At 43.2% G+C, this 22,630-nt stretch overlaps 1 protein-coding gene across 11 annotated transcripts in view; it reads right to left on the bottom strand.

Moving 5' to 3' along the window:
• ST6GAL1 (ST6 beta-galactoside alpha-2,6-sialyltransferase 1) overlaps positions 1-22,630 on the bottom strand; it is a 149,904-nt gene that overhangs the window by 33,921 nt on the left and 93,353 nt on the right. For 6 of the 11 annotated variants that reach the window (XM_026455663.2, XM_026455664.2, XM_026455662.2 and 3 more), the window contains 2 exons: positions 4,974-5,105; positions 565-1,221 (listed from right to left, as the gene is read on the bottom strand). In XM_026455663.2, the coding sequence (XP_026311448.1) occupies positions 565-1,171 (607 nt within the window). In that variant the 5' untranslated portion in view covers positions 1,172-1,221; positions 4,974-5,105. Of the gene's footprint in view, positions 1-564; positions 1,222-1,730; positions 1,869-4,973; positions 5,106-18,970; positions 19,468-19,920; positions 20,208-22,379; positions 22,545-22,630 lie in introns of those variants that run through there. The other 5 variants (XM_026455667.2, XM_026455668.2, XM_023214711.3 and 2 more) reach the window with 5 other exon arrangements.

Raw genomic sequence — 22,630 nt, 5'->3', positions numbered from 1 at the left:
GTTGTTGAGGCCAATAGAGTCCTCCATTAATCAGGTAAAACAACAGAATTTCAGAACCCGGAAATGATGTAGAGATCTATGCTTCAAGTCTTTTCAAAGGTCAATGGTAGGCTTTTGATTATTGGTAGCAGCGGAACTCTCTTTTCAAATGAAATCTTCTGCACAATTCCAATATTTAAAACAGAATAAAATAAAACTATTCTGTTCCCAACACAAAGAAGCAATAAATGTTCAAGGTGGTAGATATTCTAATTACCTTGATTGGATCATTACACATTGAGTACATGTATCAAAATATCCCCATAAATATATATAATTATTATATATCAACTAAAAATATTAGGAAACAATAATGAAACTCTTCGAATTGATAAAGATGCTGGGGGCCTAGAGTGCCATCTGTTCAACTCCCTCTGTGTCACTTGTGACTCTGAAAAAAACACTGCCCTGGGCCCACTCCACTGGTCCACTGAGCCACACTTGGGCCACTTGTCTCCCATACCATCAGTATGCCCAGCCAGTCCCAATAAGCACTGCCATTCACAGAACAAGCCCAGAACATACCGATTTCTCTGCCTAGTTGGGAGGACTTCAGAGATCCCGCTGACGACACAACAGCACACCTGCCCCAAGGCCCAGCCTTGGTCCTAATACTGTCCTTGGGCAGATAACCCTCCCATTCAGAGGTATTGAAGGGAAAATCTGTGGCCTCTACCATGGATACATTCACGTGGTCCCGGAGGTGGCAGCGCAGGGCCTCTGCACTGAACTTGATGCCTGGTCCTGGCCCCTTGTAGGACACTTTGTACTTGTTCATGCTTAGGTAATTCTTCCAGATCTTTTGCAGCCTAGGGATAAGGTTTTTGGAAGAGCTGTCCTTGTTCCACACCTGGAAGAAGGCCTCTGGTTTGGCCTTGGCTATGTCACTGAGACTGCCGAGGGCCTGGCGGCCCCTGTGGGGGTCCTGGGTGCTGCTTGAGGATACAGACTGGGAATCAGACCCCATGGCCAATTTCCCCAGACTCTTCAACACCTGGAATTCCTTGGTTTGCAATTTAAAGGAATCATAGTAACTCCCTTTCTTCTTTTCCTTCCACACACAGATGACTGCAAACAGAAGAAAGACCAGGACACAACAGCTGAACTTCTTCTTCAAGTTGGTGTGAATCATAATGAAGATGTGTTCAGGGAAGCCACTTTGTTCTGAGCAGGAAAACAAGCCTAAAAAAAGGGAGACAGAGAAAAAACAAATGATGTGAAGAAAAACCCAGTGTGGTATGAGGTGGACCGATGGACTGATCAATAGATTTCAAGTGAGGTGACTCGAATTCCAGCCCTGGTCTACCTCCTAGCCACCTCTGCAGCCTGTTAAGTAATTCTTGACAAAAGTCAGCCTCAATTCGGACTTTGAACGTGGACAGTAGTCCCTCGGACACTCCCTTCTTCCTCTTGAGCCATTAACACTTTATTATATGTCCTCCCATCAGTACTTTTTCTATGCTGAACATTAGTTTCTGATTGCCTTGGTCTACCTCCCTGACTGCACTCTGAGTTTCTTGAAGCCAGAAACCACATCTTGCAAATCATTCGCTTCCTAGGGCCTTGCAACATGTGTTAAATGAAGCCATGCACCTTGAAAAAAAAAAAAACAAAACAGAATAAAAAAGAGCAGGCTGACTGTTTTCCATCACCAAACCTAAACTTTCTAAAATAGTAAGTGGCCAACACACCTTCAAAATAGCCAGAAAAAGACTTCTCGTTATAGATGATGCCATAGATTTGTGATGCATCTCTCTAAGGGCTGAGATGTTGGACTCCTGCATGAGAAGATCACGGGTTATCTCCACCACATAGTTTCGTGCAGTACCCTGCAAGAAGAGCACCACGGAGACAGGAAGCTGACTCACCTCAGGATAGAGACTAGGAAATCTAGGTAAGATAGCAGACATGCAGCCAACTGAGGAAATGGAAACAAAAATTCATTAAGCATGCTAGATGTTACTTCACTTAACTTCGCCATAACCAGGGCCACCATGAGACACAACTCTGGGGGCACCAAGCATAGCATAATCTAATACGAAGGGCATCTCCTAACCTGAAGGTGTTATAATCTCCATTTTATGGATTAGCAACCTGAGGCTCTGAGAAGTCAAGGGAAGTGTCCAAGCTCACAGAGCTGAGGAAATGGTTGCACTGAGGTTCAAATCCAAGTGGCCTTGATTCCATAACCAATGAGCTTTCCACTACAATATGCACAGAACTGCAAAAAGCTCTGGAAAATAGATTTCATTGAGCAAATAGAGACTGAATTGTCCTCTTTATTTCTGGGTAAACACCTACTTTGTTTTCTCAGAATTTATTGTGTAACTGAATGGAAACTGGAAGTACTTTGAACTCAAATAATGTCTGTATCTTTTGGAAAACATTACATTCTTTCCCCATTCACTGGGTTTATTTACAATAGTGAATCAAAGCAATCACCTCCGGGGTTTTGCTAACCCACTAGGGGTCTGAGGTCCCTTCCCATGGATCCTGCTCCTACGGATATCAGGAAAAGGTAGTAGTAGTAGTAGTACTGGACTGGGTGTTCACAAAACCTGGGATCTTATCCCCATTCTTGGTGACCTTGGACAGGTCACTTAATATTTCTGCTCCTGAGTTTTTTAGAATAATTCTCTCTCCCCTATGTGATTTGCAAAGTGTCGGGAGGACAAAACAAGAGGATGGTATTCATTGGATTTGAACAAGGTAAGCAAAAAAGCACAGGAGGTATTCTGAACAGAGACAGGAGAGCAGCAGCTCAGCCTGGGGACCATGTGGAGGTGATGGGGGATAGTGAAGACGGTGGTGTGAAGCCGCAGCCATAACTCAGCAGCCCTGAGCTCCAGGCTCTTCCCTGGGAACTCCTTCATGAACTGACATCCAGCTCATTCCTGGAATCCATTGGCAGTACCAACCAAAGCAGTGCTTCCACCATCCCAGACCTCAGGAACCAGTGGCTCTGGGAATGATGGGTTCCTATCTTGGACTGCTGAAGTTGTGGAAATGATTCAATGTGCACAGCGGAAGAAGAATTCAGATATAAGATCATGGAGTGGAGGGTGGAAGCTTGTATTACCAGAAACTAAGGAATTCAATTTCCACAGACACCCAACACAGGTAATCACATGACCATATGACAGCTGAAGAAGAACCAGAGAAAAGAAGGCACATAGCATTTCAGGAGGGCCTCCTTCGTGGTAGTCACTTTCCTTGCAATATCTCACTGAACCTTTACCACAACACTATGATAGAGTTATTGACAACCCTATTTTAGGAAATGAAAAAACTGAGGCTTAGCAAAGTTCTAGGGTCTCTCCAACGTCAACAGCAAATCAGTTCTAGAACCAGAATTCCAGCCCAGGTCTATCTGACTCTAAAAGTTCATCATCTTTCCACCCAAGGACACGCATCTGTGGTAAGGGGCAGTGAGAAGTCAGTGTGATCAAGTCGGACTCAAGATCACTAGAGAGGCAACTTGATCTGTCAGACAGTGGCAGACAAGCCACCTTCACCATCAGTGCTGCACCTGCCATCCCTGCTGTGCACTGTGGTACCACTCGGGGACTTTCCATATTAGTAAGGTTTTACAGACTTACTATAGGCAGCAGATTTTATGAGCTCCATTTATAGCTGTGTATTGTGAGGTTTGGAAATACAAGTAACTTTCAAAGTTGCATGAGTGATTTGGAAATAGTAGACTTGGAACTTGACTTTGACATGTCTGAATGAAACAAGATGGCAGGAAGGGCCTGATTCACTGTCACAGGAGTGGAGGCTCAGGGAGCGGCTGCCCAGTACCTACTCTCCAAGGTGTGGTTTCCCAGGAAAGAAGAGTTCCTCCAAATAGCTGAGTCCAACGACCGTCTTGCAACCATCAGATGGCCTCAGCCTTCACAGCCTGTGCCCTGTCATGGCCTCAGGGCACTCATCTGAAATCCCACATCAGGGCTCTTGTGGTCCCTTGACACCACCCTTAGTTGAGGCTCCAAGTCCACCAGGTGGCTGGAGTTTCTGGTCACAGGCACTTATAGCTGCAAGACCCTCTCTCATCTCTCAAGTTGTTTGAAGAAGGCAGAGACTGAAGAAGCTTTCGCTAAATGGCGCAACTGAAGGAAAAGAGTAGCAAACTTTTCTCTATAAATGTTTTGGAAAAACAGACCAAGCTTTTCCAGTCACACCAGACTGTGTTCTTAAGCATCCAGGTGTCTGCACTGACTGCACCCTTTCTCCTTGTCCGTGTGCTTGCCAGCTCTGACAGCATCACCTTTCTGTTTCTGAAGGTCAGTGGAGGCCACCTCCCCTTCCACACTAGCCTTGTTCCCCTTTGCTGCCAGCCAGGGCTCTGTAATGCTTGCTTTACATGCCTGACTTTGCTGCTAAAGGAACACTCCTCCCAGCATCCTTTCTGAAATCCTAGTACCCAGCACAGTGCCTGCGCCAGAGCGGATACTCAGAGAAAGATTACTGAACTGATGCAATTGTATCAGAGAGTCTTTACAATCATCATGAGGCTCCAGAGGAAGAAGAGAGCAACTTGCATGACCACCTTCAAAGAACTGGCCAGCACTGAACCGGCAGAAATCAGGGCTCAAAGCAAGGAAATCCTGTCCCGACCCACCCATCACGACATACTCAATACCAGTTGCATTTGTGGCACGTAGTAGGAACTCAGAACGGTTGACTGAAATACAGAATAACTTAAATCCTACAGTTACAGTTAATAGAAATGCACAAGCCATTTCTCTACACCCCACAACCAAACCCAAATTGAATCAGCAGTTAAAGAGGACTAAAAAATGTACACAAAAAGAAAACAGCAAAGCTGTAGCCAGATACTGAGATCCTGAGATTCCCTGTCAGCACATCTGCCACACCAGCTTTTACTCAGGAATGTCCCCCTTTGCTAGCCCATGCCTCTGTGTGTTCCTTACCTGCTTCTGGTTAATCCCCCAGGGGCTGCAGGCCCTTCAGGTCCTCAGGAATTAGCACTATTCTCCATGGGAGGGAAGATTTATTGGGTCTGGAGGCCAAGGCCCATTTTTCTCAGGATGATCAAAACTCATCTGCAAAGGCAAAAAATAAGAGCGAGAAAGAGAGGAGGTGAGCGCTATTTTCCAGCAGAGGCAGGGTTAAACATTAACAAGATGGAAAGGTGCCTCTGCAGAGCTAGGCTAGGTCTCAACCCAGGAAACCTCCAGGGCTCAGAAAAAAAAGAGAGAAGAGCACATTAAAGGTGTAATGCTCTGGATCTGTGAACAGCACAGACAGCCTAGAAATAGACTTGACACCGGCCGGGTGCGGTGGCTCACGCCTGTAATCCCAGCACTTGGGGAGGCTGAGGCGAGCGGATCAGGATCATGAGGACAGGAGATCGAGACCATCTTGGCTAACACGGTGAAACCCCATCTCTATTAAAATACAAAAAAAACTGGCCAGGCATGATGGCGCCTGCCTGTAGTCCCAGCTACAAGGGAGGCTGAAGCAGGAGAATTGTTTGAACCCAGGAGGTGGAGGTTGCAGTGAGCCGAGATCATGCCACTGCATTCCAGCCTGGGCAACAGAGAGAGACTCTGTCTCAAAAGAAAAAAAAAAAAAAAAAAAAAGAATGAAAGAAATAGACTTGACACCAGATAAGAATGGGCTAGAAAGCTAAAGCAGCCACCATGGACCAACCTGGGAAGAACAGATTGTTTAATCGCTGGTTTGGAGATAAATAGGGAGCAATTAGGTCCATCCTGAAATAAACTTCAGACAGATTTTCAAAAAATTATTTATTTTCAAAGAATATTTAATAATATATGAAAGTTCAGTCAGTATAATTCTACCTGAAAAAATAGGTTATAAAACTGTAGATACTATCCAAATTCAGAAAGAAAAAAAAACACACACATTTAAAAAAAATGTGAAAAAGTACTAGAAAAAAGTACACCCCGAATGGTAAGAATAATAGATGTTTTCATTTTTTATCATTTTACATATATTCCAAATGTATGTAAAATGTACATTTCTAAAATGCACATTCATTATTCTTTGACTTTGAAAAAATGTACAAAAGTATAAAAATGTAATTTTAGAAAGCTAAAAATAAGCCAGGCGTGCATGCCTGTATTCCCAGGTATTCAGGAGGCTGAGAAGGGAGGATCATTTGAGCCCAGGAGTTAGAGGCTGCAGTGAGCTATGGGCACCACTGCACTCCAGCCTAGGTGACAGAGTGAGACCCTGTCTCTAAACAAACCAACAAAAAACAGCTAAAAATATAATTATATACTTGTCAGCTCTTTCTTCTTTTGATGCAATGTAGGAAAACAGCAAAGGAAAAGTTTAATACATTCAGTTGCAAGAAAATGTCAACAGCTATACAATGAAAAATACTGTAACTACAATAAAAAGGAAAAGTCAAAATTTTATAAAAAGGATTAATACAGTAAAAGTTTCCCAAAATAAAGAGGTCATCGACGTGAACAGACATATCACAAAATAAAAAGCACAGTTAACAAGCATATAAAGCTATGGTTAATCTTGAGAGAAACCCAAGAGAGGCAACTAGAATACTAAAAAACTAGTTTATAGAATTTACATTAGTCAGCAGTTTTCTACATAATACTCATTGCTGGACAGATTATAATTAAACTGATATAGATTCAAAGGATCATATAAATTAATTTAACCTTTCTAGAATGTATTCAGGCCATAGAATTAACAGCTCCTGGCTATGGACCATGTACTGTACTTCTAGGAAGAAAGAGTGAATAAATAAATAATTCAAAAGTAAAAAAGATTATACACTTCAGTTTCCCCACATGTAAAATGATTCTCTACATTACATAGTTGCGATGACAATTGAAAGAGAATTAATGAGATAAAGAATATGAGTTCTATAAAGCAATATGCATACAAAGAAGAAAAGGGTTTTTTTTTAAAATAATTTTAACTTTTATGTTAGATTCAGAGGGTACATATGCAGGCTTGTTACCTAAGTATACTGCACAATGCTGAGGCTTGGGGTATGACTGATCCTGCCATGCAGGTACTGAATAATTAGTTTTTAAACTCTTTCCCCTGTCTCCCCCATCTTGTAGTGCCCAGTGTTTATTACTGCCATCTTTATGTCTATCAGTATTCATTGTTTAGCTCCCACTTATAAGTGAGAACATATGGTATTTGGTATTCTGCTCCTGCATTATTAATTTGCTTAGGATAATGGCTTCCAGTTGCATCCATGTTGCTGCAAAGGGCATGGCTCTGTTCTTTTTCATGGCTGTGTAGTATTCCATGGTGTATATGTACCACATTTTCTTTATCCAATCCACCACTGATGGGCACCTAGGGTGATTCCATTCTTTGCTATTCTGTATAGTGCTGCAATAAACACACAAGTGCCTGTCTCTTTTTGGTAGAAACATTTATTTACTTTTGGATATATACCCAGCAATGTGATTGCTGAGTTAAATGGTAGTTCTGTTTTTAAGTTTTCTGAGAAATCTCCAAACTGCTTTTCATGGTGGCTGAACATTCTCAACAACAGTGTGTAGATGTTCCCCTTTCCCTGCAGCCTCCCTACCATCTGGTGTTTTTTGACCTAATAATAGCCTTTCTGACTGATGTGAGATGGTATCTCACTGTGCTTCTGATTTGCATTTCTCTAATAATTAGTGATACTGAGCATTCTTCATATTTGTTGGCAGCTTATATGCATCTTTTGAGAATTGTCTGTTCATGTCTTTTGCTCACTTTTTAATGTTGTTATTTGTTTTTTGCTTGTTCAATTGTTTAAGTTTCTTATAGAGATTCTGGATATTAGACCTTTGTTGGATGCATAGCTTGCAAATATTTTCTTCCATTCTGTAGGCTGTCTGTTTATTCTGTTGATTGTTTCTTTTGCTGCACAAAAGCTCTTCAGTTTAATTAGATCCCACTTGTCAATTTTTGTTTCTGTTGCAGTTGCTTTTAAGTACTTAGTCATAAATCCTTTCCCAAGGTTGATGTCCAGAATGGTGTTTCCTAGGTTTTCTTCTAGGATTCTTATAGTTTGAGGTCTCACATTTAAATCTTTAATTGATCTTAAGTTAATTTTTATATATGGTATAAGGAAGGGATCTAGTTTCATTCTTCTGCATACAGCTAGCCAGTTATTCCAGTATCATTTATTGAATAGGGTGTTCCTTCCCCATTGCTTATTTTTGTTGACTGTGTTAAAGATCAGATGATTACAGGTATGTGGCTTTAGTTCTGGGTTCACTATTCTGTTCCATTAGTCTATGTGTCTGTTTTTGTACCAGTACCATGCTGTTTTGGTTACTGCAGCCTTACGGTGTGGTTCTAAGTCAGGTACTGGAATACCTCTGAGTTTGTTTTTTTGCTTAGGATTGCTTTAGCTATTTGTACTCTTTTTTCGTTCCACATGAATTTTAGGATAGTTTTTTTCTAGCTCTGTGAAAAATGACATTGGTAGCTTGGTAGGAACAGTGTTGAATCTACAGATGGCTTAGGGCAGTGTGGCTGTTTTAATGATATTGATTCTTTCACTCCATGAACACGAAATGTTTTTCCATTAGTTTGTGTCGTCCATAACTTCTTTCAGCAGAGTTTTGTAGTTCTCCTTGAAGAGATATTTCACTTCTTTGATTAGGTGTATTCCTAGGTATTTAAAATTTTGTTGCAACTATTATAAATGGGATTGTGTTGCTGATTTGACTCTCAGCTTGAAAATTACTGGTTATGGAAATGCCATGAATTTTTATACACTGGTTTTCTATCCTGAAGCTTTGCTGAAGTTGTTTATTAGTTCCAGAAGCCTTTTGGCAGTGTCTTTACAGTTTTCTAGGTATAGAATAATATTGTCAGCAAGGTGAGACAGTTTGTGTTCTTTTCCTGTTTGGATGCCTTTTACTTCTTTCTCTTGCTTGATTGCTCTGGACAGCACTTCCAATACTATGCCGAATAGAAGTGGTGAGAGTGGGCATTCCTTGTTTCAGTTCTCAGGGAGAATGCTTCCAGTTTTTACCCATTCAGTATGATATTGACTGTGGGTGTGTTACAGATTATTCTTATTATTTTGAGGTATGTGCCTTTGATGCCTAGTTTCTTGAAGGCTCTTATAATGAAGGGATTTTGAATTTTATCAAAATCTTTTTCTGCATCTATTGAGATGATCATATGGCTTTTGTTTTTAATTCTGTTTATGAGGTGAATCACATTTATTAATGTGTCTATGTAGAACCAACCTTCCATCTCAGGAATGAAGCCTACTTGATCACAGTGAGATAACTTTTGATGTCCTGCTGGATTCGGTTTGCTAGTATTTTGTTGAGGATTTTCACATCTGTTTTCATCAGGGATATGGGCCTGTGGTTTTCTTTTTTTACTGTGTCTTTGCCAGGTTTTGGTATCAGGGTAATGCTGGCTTCATAGAATGAGTCAGATAGGGATCTGTCTGCCTCACTTTTTTGGAATAGTTTCAGGAGGACTGGTACCAGCTCTTTCTCGTACGTCTGATAGAATTTGGCTATGAATTTATCTGGTCCAGGGCTTTTTTTGATTGGTAAGTTTTTTATTACTGACTCAATTTCAGAACTTGATAATTGGTATGTTCAGGTTTCAATTTCTTCTTGATTCAATCTTGAAAGAGTGTGAGTTTCCAGGAAGGTGTCCATTTCTACTACATTTTCTACTTTGTGTGAACAGAGGTATTAATGCTAGTCTCCAAAGATCTTTCATATTTCTGTGGGATTAGTTGTAATGTCATATTTGTCATTTCTGATTGTGATTATTTATATCTTCTCTCTTTTCTTCTTTGTTAATCTAGCTAATAGTTTACCAAACTTGTTTATTCTTTCAAAGAACCAACTTTTGGTTTCGTTGATTCTTTGTATGAATTTTTGTGTCTCAATTTTGTTCAGTTTTGCTCTGATTTTGGTTATTTTTTTCTTTTTCTGCCAGCTTTGGGGTAAATATTTTTTCCAGTTCCTCTGGGTGCAATATTAGGTTGTTATTTTGAGATCTTTCTTTTTGAAGTAAGTGTTAAGCACTATAAACTTTCCTAATAACACTGCCAAAAATAAAAATTTTTAATGTCAAACTTATTTATCAAGGTGAAAATCTGTTAACAACTAAGCATCCAGCAATAAGGAAATGAGAAAACCATGGTATAGCCACCTGAAATAATTTATACAATTGTGTATGAATTTATATAGTAATAGGGAAGAAAATACTTAAAATCTTATAATGAAAAAAGCATAACAGAAAATGTTATCTGTGTACTCAGATGGTGACTAAAAGGTATGTATGTCCAACTGTCTAGAAAATATGTAAATGGTTGAGACTTGAATACCATTGACGGTAAACTGGTGAAAGATTAATTTTCATCAGTTTGACTTCCTTTGTTATTTTCTTCTTTGTTTTTGAGATGGAGTCTCTCTCTGTCGCCCAGGCAGAAGTGGTGGAATCTCAGCTCACTGCAAGCTCCGCTCCCCAGGTTCACGCGATTCTCCTGCCTCAGCCTCCCCAGTATCTGGGTAATATAGGCACCCGCCACCACACCCAACTAATTTTTGTTTTTAGTAGAGACGGCGTTTCACCATGTTGGCCAGGCTGGTCTTGAACCCCTGACCTCAGGTGTTCCACCCACCTCGGCCTCCTAAAGTGCTAGGATTACAGGCATGAGCCCCCATGCCTGGCCAACTTCCTTTATTATTTGTATTATGTTACTTGAATAATTAAGGCAAAACTGTTGGGAGCAATACTAAAAATACACTTCGACCTTGTGTATCAACTTGCTGCACAATATTAACCCGGCTTCAAGGCCTGTCCTAGGAGATCTAGCATTAACAGAACTAAGAGGAAGCCATATGGACATACTTGACTTCACCCCATGAACCAAGAGAAAATCCTCTGTTGAAGGCTAGGAGTTCAAGTTGGGAGAACCCCAGCTCTTCATGACCAGGAGGCAGGCAGGCAGGCAAGCCCTAGGTATGACTACCAGGGAAAAAGTGAGAGGTGCCGCTCTGCCCTGCCTCAAAACATGTGGGGCTCTCCTCATCAAGTCAAAGAACGGTTTTCTGGGCAGCATCCTTGGAAGAGTCAGAAAATTTCTCTGAGTTATCCCTCTGACATTTTCATGGCATGAATTTCCTTTGTGGCATGAGTATTTGTAATTATGTAGGCATTCATTTAGTATTTTATTAGTCTGTCTCCTTCCACTAAAAATATAAGCTTCAGAAACAGGAATCTTGTCAACCTTCTTCTCTATTCTTTCCAGGGGTATCTCTAGACACTAGATGAATGTGTGGCACGTAATAAGCTCTCAGTATGCATTTGTTGAATGAATAAATGGGTGACGCGTTGACAGCTCTTACTCCCAGCATCACTCATGGAAGAGGCTCTTTCTTAGCCCCATGTAGAAAACACTGCAAGCAGTCACCAGACTTTTGGATGACGCCTCCTGCCTGTGAATGCTGGTTTGCTGCCATCCTCCAGCAGGCAGGCAGGACATGAAACTTTTTGTTTGATATGGCCCACAGATACCAGAAAAGTGCATCAACCCCAGCTCTTCCTCCCTCACATCAACTGCATCTGCTCAAAACACCTTGCCCTCTAAGAAGATAAAAATCACTCTCCACTTTAGATTCTCAAAAATCAACCAATTGAAATAAAAGTGGTGCAACTTATCTAGATTTATCATAGGTGACGAGGGCTTTCCAAAACTAGTCCCTGCTGCTGATGAGATAGCAGCACTACAGATCTTTAAGCAGCTGTAGAAGTGATAACAGAACCCTCAACAATCTGAGTGAGAAACTTTAGCAATCCTGGCAATACCAACTATCATTTATTTAGCACTAGCTATGTGCCAAGCACTGACTATAGCCTTGGGATGAACAATACAAGCTTTGGAATCAGATTTATCAAGACAAGAGCCCAAACTGCCTTTCACCAGGTACCTGACTTTGAGCAAGTTACTCAACCCCTTAAGACTCAAGATTTAAGACATCTTTATCTGTAAAATAGAAACAGTAATAACAACAAGTCCTACCTCATAGTGTGACTTACAGAATCAAGTAAGTTCATCCACTCGGCCGGGTACTGTGGCTCATGCCTGTAATCCCAGCACTTTGGGAGGCCGAGGCAGGTGGATGACTTGAGGTCAGGAGTTTGTGATCAGCCTGGCCAATATGGTGAAACCCCGTCTCTATTAAAAATACAAAATTAGCTGGGTGTGGTGGCGGGTGCCTGTAATCTTAGCTACTCGGGAGACTGATGTAGGAGAATCACTTGAACCCGGGAGGTGGAGGTTGCAGTGAGCTGAGGTGGCACCATTGCACTGCAGCCTGGGCGACAGAGTGAGACTCCGTCTCAAAAACAAAGATAATCCACTCAAAGGGATTACAACAGCCACCGTCCCTTCCTCTGTGGATACCATTACTACCTCCATTTTTACAAACAGGGAAACTGAGACAGGGAAGATAAGTAATTTGCCCAGATTAAGTGGAATGGCACTCTAAATGTTGGACACTCATACCTTTGCAGCTCTGCACAAGAAGTTCTTCAGCTTAGTGTTGTTTCCCATGCTGTTCCCATGGGGCTGTTTCCACTCAGCTTCCAACACCAGCTTAACTGCTCCTTGCCTCCTAAGCCTTCCTTGGCCTCACAGAGATGATCAGCATCACTCCATGGTGCCTATTCTTCCCCTCATCAATGTGACATTTATCTGTTTGCGGATCTGTCCTAACCAGATTGAGAGCTCCTGGATCACAACTAGGAAATGCTCAGTCATGTTTGAATGCAGTAATGAAGCTAGCTCCTGACACCATCCCTCCCCACTGTCCACTGCCTTCAATTGCTAGAGTCACTCCCTCCCGCCCACCTACCTACCCATCACCTTCAGTTGCCAGAATCTCCTTGACGGCACCATCATTGCAAATGTTCATTTTGCCTGTTGGATACACTGAATGACAGGGAATTTACGGAATTTACTACCACTCCAGACCACACACTACTGTGCAAGCAGCTCTGCCTCTTAGAAATATCTTAAAGTTGGGCGCGGTGGCTCAAGCCTGTAATCCCAGCACTTTGGGAGGCCGAGGCGGTGGATCACGAGATCAGGAGATCGAGACCATCCTGGCTAACACGGTGAAACCCTGTCTCTACTAAAAAATACAAAAAACTAGCCCGGCGAGGTGGCGGGCGCCTGTGGTCCCAGCTACTCGGGAGGCTGAGGCAGGAGAATGGCGTAAACCCGGGAGGCGGAGCTTGCAGTGAGCTGAGATCCGGCCACTGCACTCCAGCCTGGGCGGCAGAGCGAGACTCTGTCTCAAAAAAAAAAAGAAAAAGAAATATCTTAAAGTTAAGGAAAATCAACTTCCCTGTAAAAATAAATCCAGTGTTGCAGCCGGGCATGGGGGCTCACACCTGTAATCCCAGCACTTTGGGAGGCCGAGGCAGGCAGATCACTTGAGGTTAGAAGTTCGAGATCAGCCTGGCCAACATGGTGAAACCCCATCTTTCCTAAAAATACAAAAACTAGCTGGGTGTGGTGGTGGGTGCCTGTAATCCCAGCTACTTGGGAGGCTGAGGCAGGAGGATTGCTTGAACCCGGGAGGCGGAGGTTGCAGTGAGCTGAGATTGTGCCACTGCAATCCAGCCTGAGCAACAGAGCAAGACTCTGTCTCAAAAATAAAATAAAAAATGAATAACTATAAAGCCAGTGTTTTAAGCTCTACTCACTGGAGCCACATAGACTCAGATGGAGAACCTCTAACACTTGTTGAACACATGCTGTTTGTCAGCCTCAAAGTGAAGAGCATCACGTGCATCAACGCATGTCATCCTCACAGAGACCCTGTGCAGACACCACTACCTATGACCCCACTTACTGGCTGCAGCCATCTTCTCCCCAACCCAAAACACTGTGCTTCATTGCCTGAATATTTTAGCTCCAACACTGTTTCTATCATAACTCCTTGTGATATTAATACCCATCTATAGGATGTTCTAGTCCTCTGGCCTCACAGTCCTTTGATCTCCTCTACCCTAGTGATTGTGACCATGGCCACTCACTCCCAGGGTCGTATCTCTGATCTTGTTATTTCCCAAAAATACCTTTCATAATCCTGAGTTCAGGCATCCCATCTCCAATTACCACTCCTGTCTATGCAGCTTGTTCCAACTAGTACCCCGACTCCAACAAGCTTCTGTGGCTAATCCTTCCATCTGTCACTGTCCCTCAGTTTCCCCATATTCTTACTTCCCTTCCTACACAGCTTAAATTCCATGGTCCAAATCATTATAAGGAGTCCCTTGCCCTCTTTGATCACACATGATTGGCTAAAACCCAATCCCAGTTAAATCCAACCCTCTGTTCTGCTCCACACGGGCAAACATGCCACTGAGCACGGCTAGAGAAAATTGCACAACAATGCCTACTGATCTCGCTTCAAGTTCATGATCACTAACTGCCGGGAGGTCCTTAATGCTTCTCAGAAATCACATGCTACTTTTCCAGACAATTCATCTGGCACTCCGCCGCTACCTGACTTCCTCCTTTCAATCTCAATCTCCTGTGATGAATTTGCTACTCGTTCATGGAGAAAGCAAAAGCTGCCAGATTAGAACTTCCTCAAACCCCCTAACATGAGCCCCCTTTATCTGCATTTATGTCCATATGCCTCGTCACTATCAATGAACGGCAATAACCAACGCTTGTCCACTAGATCCTACACATTATTGTTTACTTAAGAAAGTTGTTCTAGAAAACCTCTCCCTTTTTTTTTCTTGAGACGGAGTCCTGCTCTGCCACCCAGGCTGGAGTGTAGTGGCCGGATCTCAGCTCACTGCAAGCTCCGCCTCCCGGGTTTATGCCATTCTCCTGCCTCAGCCTCCCGAGCAGCTGGGACCACAGGCACCCGCCACCTTGCCCGGCTAGTTTTTTGTATTTTTTAGTAGAGACAGGGTTTCACCATGTTAGCCAGGATGGTCTCGATCTCCTGACTTCGCGATCCACCCTTCTCGGCCTCCCAAAGTGCTGGGATTACAGGCTTGAGCCACCACGCCTGGCCTTTCTCCCCCTTTTTTTTATTGATAAGTATCCTTCTGTCAAAGATTACTCCCATCAACATATAGACACACTGCTGCTCTTAAAAAGCAAAATCAAAACACCTCTCTTGAGTCAAGCAGCCACCACGTGATCCTGATCAGCCCTTTAGCATCATTAACAGTGAGACGTCTAGACAGTGTGTGCCTTTTGATGTGACGTGATATGAAGCACCTATGAAAAAATTCTTTTTTTTTTTTTTTTTTTTTTTAAGAGACAAGTCTTGCTTTGTCACCCAGGCTGGAGTACAGTGGCTCAATCTCCACTCACCGCAATCTCTGCCTCCCAGGTTCAAGCTATTCTCCTGCCTCAGCCTCCCGAGTAGCTGGGATCACAGGCACGCACCACCATGCCCTGCTAACCACCTATGAAAAATTCTTGCCCAAAATGTTTAATCTGTATATTATCAAGCCTTCATACACAATTCCAGTTTTTAGGAAATACAGAAGAAAGAACAAGTTAAATAGCACCATAGGAAAATTATCAGAAAAATCCAGAAGGTAAGACTTCCTATGGGACAACTGAACTGGTTTCATCAACAGGTAAATGGGATAAAAAACAAACGGACTCAGCCCGCCTGCACCCAGGTGAAATATACAGCCAGGTTGCTCACACACACACACACACACACACACACAAATGGCTTCACAGATATAATAAAATGTAATATGTATACCTTGTCTGAATCTTGGTTTGATTCACCTTGGGGACAAATGGGGATATCTGAACATAGATTGGTTGTCATCTGATATTAAGAAATTATTGTTAGTTTTGTTAGGTATATAAAAGTATTGTGGTTATATAAAGAAAAAGTCCTGTGCATGTGAAGTAGTAAGAGATGAAATCTACTTTAAAAATCTACTTTAAAATACTCCAGCCAAAAAATAGATTCAGCAAATATGAAAAAAAATGCAATGTCATTTTTTGGATGTATTCAAATTAAGCTACGTAACAAGACTGATTTTCAAACTCCTTTCTTCTTAGACAATGATATAGTCTGGGAGTGGGGAGACTTAAAGAGCCTGAAGAAAAAAGTCACGATAGACAATTATTTCTGTTTTACTCAAGGAATTAACTAAAAGATACACGACTTTACAGAAGTCACATATTGAGTCATTCATTGCAGAGTTCTAAATAAACTCCCTTTTGCTGCCCTGACCCTAAATCTCTTGACCTCATTTCTCTTCTTTAAAATGCCTTATTTCTCTTTCCTTTACAGTAAAACTCCTTGAAAGACTTGTCTTTCTAGGAGACTAGGCTTGTTTGCAATAGCCATCTTCCTAGTCTCACTTGAACCCACTCCAACCAGGCCTCCCCTGTCTCCGTGAACCTGATCTTGTCAGTCACAAGGACCTCCACGATCTCCACATTGCTAACCAAATGGCCAATGCTCAGTCTTCATCTTATTCAGCTCATCAGCAGTCCGTCACTTCCTCTTCCTTAATGCATATTCTTCACCTAGCTTCCAAAACCTACACTTCTCCTGGTTTTCCTCCGCCTTACCGGTAATGCCTTGCTGGTCTCGTTGCTGGCTCCTCCTCTTCTGCCCCACCTTATGCATAGAAATGTCCTAGGTCTGCCCTTTTTCTACCTACACTCGCTCTCTACTACTTGTGAGCATCTTGTGGTCAGCTCTTCAACTACCCAGCCTCCTGCAGTTTGCACTCAATACCTGTTTGTTGAACTGGGCTGAGCCCGGAAAGTAGGTTCTGTCAGTGAGCTTCTACAGAAAGGAAGCCTTTGAACATTTTTTTTTTTTTTTTTTTTTTTTTTTTTGAGAAAAGAAGGGGCAGGCAAGAAGGGGGGCTGGAATAAAACACTGCACTCCCTTCACTATTTACCCTCTTATCTATTATCTGTAGAGAGGAGGCAACACTGCGGAACACAATGATTCTCAGAGCACATTCAAATTATTAAAATCACTTGTTAAAATGCAGGTTCCTGAATTCTATCTCAATCATTCTGATCCAATTAGTCTGGGAGGTTGGGGGAATATTGCAGGGAAGTTGGAAAACTGCATTTAATAAGCACCCCAGGTAATTAATTCTCAAGCAAGTGGTGAGAAACAGGTAGCTGAGAACAGTGCTGCTGAAAGCGAGATCTGCAGACAAGTGCTAGGCTGAGAAGGCTTTTCAAGCCAAGATGAGTTGAGCACAGAAATGGAGTGTAAGTGACTTTTACAGTAATTTTAAAGAGTAATTTTATGCCTGTTATCAATTTTTTTTTTTTTTTTTTTTTAATGCTTGTATTTCAAATGTCCTTTTTCTCACTTCATGATTCTGGAATCCATTCTTATTTATTTATTTATTTACTTAGAGACAGAGATTCGCTCTGTCGCCCAGGCTGGGGTACAGTGGTGCGATCTCGGCTCACTGCAAGCTCTACCTCCCGGGTTCACGCCATTCTTCCGCCTCAGCCTCCCGAGTAGCTGGGACTACAGGCACCCGCCACCATGCCTGGCTAATTTTGTTTTTGCGTTTTTAGTAGAGACAGGGTTTCACCGTGTTAGCCAGGATGGTCTCGATCTCCTGACCTCGTGATCCACCGGCCTCAGACTCCCAAAGCGCTGGGATTACAGGCGTGAGCCACCACACCCGGCTCCATTTTTATCATATCTCACAAAACTACTGATGTGAGAGGAATTGGGGAAAAAATTTGGTTCTTCACCACCAATAGTTTGAGAAGCCTTGGCTTTGGAGAAACAGTTCACTCAAGCTCTAGTCTCAAAAACCTAGATTGAATCCTGGCTTTTGTACTGTGAGTTATCTTAGGCCAGTTAGTCAATTTCTGTGAACCTTGTGTCTTCATCTGAAGGATAACAATACTTAAAAGGTTGCCTCGGCAGGGCTGCGCTGACAATTTAATGATAGCTTTTTATCACTTTATTTTAGCTAATAATGAATGAGCTTTTACTATGTACTAAGTAATTTACAGGCAGTAAAGGTCCTGTAATTTGGTGAAGCTCATTTAACTCCTGCAGCAAGAACAGTGCCCAAGGCAAGGACTGCTATCACCATGCGCTTCACAGAGTCCCCAGAGGAGCGTGCCCAGGCTGTCTGGCTCCAACACCCCAGCTCCTACCCACTGAGCTCTATCAAGTGGGAACCAACATGGGTCAAAACATTAACCATTTGTCAAAACATTTGTGACAAGTCACTATTTTGCTCAAAAGCGCAGCAAAGGTCAGAAGCGTGATATGCAACAAGAAACCGACTTGTAGCTGGTGAATCTGAGAAGAGAGTGAAAGAAAGGAAGCCATGAGGGGCGCGCAGTGCCTGAGAGGCTGTGACCGTTTGCAAGTATTTACCTGAGGATAGGCCCCCCTGCAAGGCTCATGGCGGGGATGGGGAGATCCTGCCCAGAGCAGAGACCTGAAGATAAGGGGCTTTCACTCCTGCCAAGGGTCAGAGATCACATCGTTTCCCAGCCAGGCAGCACTGATAATGAAGTCCTCAGAACATGTCCCTGAGTACATTTCCCCTGAGGTTTTCTAAGAGCCTGGAGATCAGAACTTTGTTGGGGGGTGTTGTGTCCCCACCATGAGGTCACGCTGCGGTCGCTGACCAGAGCGAACCACTCGGAACTGATTAGGAGAGCTCTGAACTCCAGACTGACGCAGCCATGGCAAAGGGAAATCATGAGCCATTTGCTACTGTCTTCAACCTTGTACCCCACGCACAGACAGACAGACAGACAGACATGTATTCGTAGAAATATTTGCCTTCCTATTTGACAGGTGCCTGGCAAAAAGTAGGCCTTTCATGCCCCATGAATTCCCTTTCTGTATAATGCCCATTCCCCACTACACGCCCCAGCCCCAGTAGGCATCTCCCACACGCTTACCACGCAATCTGCACTCCGCTTGGTAAATCAGCGTTAAGCAGACGAGAGCGCAGGAAGGGCCTATACAGAGAGTTGAAAAAACACTTCACCCCTCCCCAGCCACCCACTCTTTCCTCCACATCCCTACACTGCACCACTCCCCCATGCTACAGAGAGGCAGAGAAAAAAGAAAGTGGGCTCGTCACCTCCTCAAAAAGAGGAACTGTCTCACCTCCTAATCTTTACTACACTGCTTTGTTTTTTCCTGGAGTAATTTAAAGCAAACGCCAGACTTTGTATCAGTTTCCTGCTACCAGCTCTTCCCAACTGCGGATCCAAAAAAAATTAAGCCTTAATGTCCTCTAAGACCTCCATTGTATGCAATGCATTAACTAACTCCCATGGCATCCAGAATTACCTACGTATCCCCCCTGGGAGAATTGAGAATGTAGACCCTGAGATTCTCTTCACTATGAAACACACACAGACTGCTTGGCCGGGCGCGGTGGCTCAAGCCTGTAATCCCAGCACTTTGGGAGGCCAAGACGGGCGGATCACAAGGTCAGGAGATCGAGACCATCCTGGCTAACACGGTGAAACCCCGTCTCCACTAAAAAATACAAAAAACTAGCCGGACGAGGTGGCGGGCGCCTGTAGTCCCAGCTACTCAGGAGGCTGAGGCAGGAGAATGGCATAAACCCAGGAGGCGGAGCTTGCAGTGAGCTGAGATCTGGCCACTGCACTCCAGCCTGGGCGACAGAGCCAGACTCCGTCTCAAAAAAAAAAAAAAGAAAAAGAAACACACACAGACACACACACACAGATACACAAACACACACACGCACCACGTTCTGCCAGAGAATATATGAATATAAATAATAATTCAATATGACGACAATGCCATTATCACCTAATATCCAATCCACTTTTAAATTTTTACCAGTTGTCTCAATACTGTCTTTTACACTAACCTGCTCAAAAGAGGATCCAAACAAGGACGGGACATTTTGTTTGGATGATGTGCCATTTTCAATTCTCTCTTATCTTAGAAAAGTTCCTCACTCCCTTACTTCTTCTTTTCCCATGGCAGATATTTGTTGAGAAAACGAAGTCATTTCTCCTGTGGAGTGGCTTCTGTTCTGAGCCTGGCCCACGGCTTCCTCAGGGTCATGTTTAATGTTCTCCTCTCTGCTCTGTGTTTCCTTACACTGAGTGTTAGATTCCAAGGCTTGTTGAGATTTGGTGGCTTCAAATTCAATGGTTCTCCCAGGTTTTTTTTTTTTAATACATACACATATACTCTCTCTCTCTCTCTCTATATATATATATACACACACACATATGTATGTATGTACATATATGTGTGTATATAGACAGAGTATCTGTGTGTGTATATATGTATATATATAAAAATGTGTGTATATATGTAAAACATATATGTATAAGTGTGTATATATAGAGTGTGTGTGTGTATATATAAAAAACATGTAGGCTGGGTGTGGTGGTTCATGCCTGTAATCCCAGCACCTTGGGAGGCTGAGGCAGGCAGATCATGAGGTCAGGAGATGGAGACCATCCTAGCTAACACAGTGAAACCCCATCTCTACTAAAAATACAAAAAAATTAGCTGGGTATGGCGGCGTGCGCCCGTAGTCCCAGCTACTCAGGAGGCTGAGGCAGGAGAATCACTTGAACCCAGGAGGCAGAGGTTGCAGTGAGGTGAGATCACACCGCTGTACTCCAGCCCAAGCGACAGAGCAAGACTCTGTCTCAAAAAAACAAACAAACAAGCAAAACAAGTGTATATATCTATATCTATATCTATATCTATATCTATATCTATATATCCAAAAGGATCTAAGTCCTGGTAGTCTAAGGGAGTTGGAGGTGAGGAAATGAACAGGGAAGATTGAGTTCCTCTACTTCGCGGGGCTGCAGGGCCTGTGAGAAAACTTACACCAATACTCATACGATAGGTTCATTCATTCAACAAATGCTGATCGCCTACTGCGAACCAGACTGTAGCACAGCAGTAAAGAAACCAGCCAGAAATCCCTAACGCCTCCAGCACTCACCTTACAGTGAGGATAAATAAAGAGTCAAACAACATAAATCCCTGGTGCTTTGCAAGGAGATAACTGATGTGCAGACAATTAGAGTAGGGAAGAGAGGTAGGGACAGCTTGGGGTGGGTGAGGTGGAGATTTAAATCAGATGATCAGAGGAAGCCTCACCGAGAAGAAGACATTTGAGCGAGGGTTGGAAGGAGGTGTAAACCAAAACTAAAATCCTAAGCCCCCCACCAACCAACTGAATGGACTCCTTTTTGGCCACGGGCACCCCGGAGAAACCGGAAAAACTGAATTCCCAGCCACGACCAAAAGGAGGCTACACCCTCATCATACCCCTCCCTTTTGGGGTTTAGGCACAAGTGACCAGCATTAAGGTAAAATAGAGATTATAAGACTGACAAAACAGACGCTTTGTGGCAATAAGATACCAAACTATACACAATACCTAAGGCCATGAAAGGCAAAGATTAAGTCATACCCTACAAACAATACAGTTTCATTAAATGGGTTTTTTAATGAACCCAGTAAAATGTAGCTTACTTTCCAACCTGACTCTGGTATCACATGACAGCAGACTCTGAAGGAAATTAAAATACTTTACGCCAAAATACATTTCTTTGACATATTTGGAAAAGGCTGCCAGACGGCCCTTCGGACTGCAAAGTCATCTTTGGTGGGGGAAACAGGCATCTCCAGAGAATCAATATTAATGCCTCTTCCCTTGCTAGGCTTTTCCCAGATCTAGGAGAGATTAACTGAGAGTCAGACACTTAAAGGTCTGAGAAGAGACAATCACTATCTATTCACCCTGAGGGCTGCTATCTATGAGGCTCCAACCCCCCAACCAAGGACCTTGGCCCCCACAACCTTCTTATCTTACTCAGGCATTCCTTCCTACTGACTTCAAGTCACTAGACAATAACTTAACTCTCTCAGCTACTATTAGCTAAGGAATCCCTAAAACACACTTAAGACTTGTAAGGCCCCTCAGCCCTCTCCTAACCCTCAACCCCCCAAGTCCCTGTGGAGGGAAAACTCTCTCTAGCCATCTTTCCTCTGCTCTCACACCACAATCAACACAGAAGTCGACTTACGTGACCATATGTGTGGGGGTCCTCCCAACACCAAGCAGCGACACCAGCGTGGTGTCCTCTAATTCAGCTCCGACACTATCTACCTGGAAATAGTGTCAGATCCCACAGACTGAGGGCTTAGTGTCCAAGGCATCCCCCCTCCACCAGTCACAAGCTCCAGGCCTCCAGAACTTCTGACCAACCAGCTTCCACTGGGGTTCTCCTCTCTGTGGGTTCAATTAATTTGCTGGAGAGGCTCACAGAACTCAGGGGAACACCTACTTACATTTAGTGGTTTATTATAAAGGATGCTGCAGAGGATACAGATGAAGAGATGTGTAGAGCAAGGTGTGGGAGAAGGGATGCAGAGCTTCCACGCCCTTCCTGGTTGTGCGACCCTCCAGGAACCTGCTCCTGTTAAGCTATCAGAAATCTCACTCAACCCTGTCCTCTTGGGTTTTTATAGAAGCTTCTTGACGTCAGCATTCCTTTCCCCAGGGCAGGGCATAGGGTAGGAACCTCTCATGGGAAGGTCTT

This window comes from Piliocolobus tephrosceles, chromosome 2 (assembly GCF_002776525.5).
Source record: "Piliocolobus tephrosceles isolate RC106 chromosome 2, ASM277652v3, whole genome shotgun sequence".
NCBI classification, from domain to species: Eukaryota; Metazoa; Chordata; class Mammalia; order Primates; family Cercopithecidae; genus Piliocolobus; species Piliocolobus tephrosceles.
The sequence above is the reverse complement of the archived record's forward strand: the minus strand, read 5'-3'. Positions and strand labels throughout refer to the sequence as shown.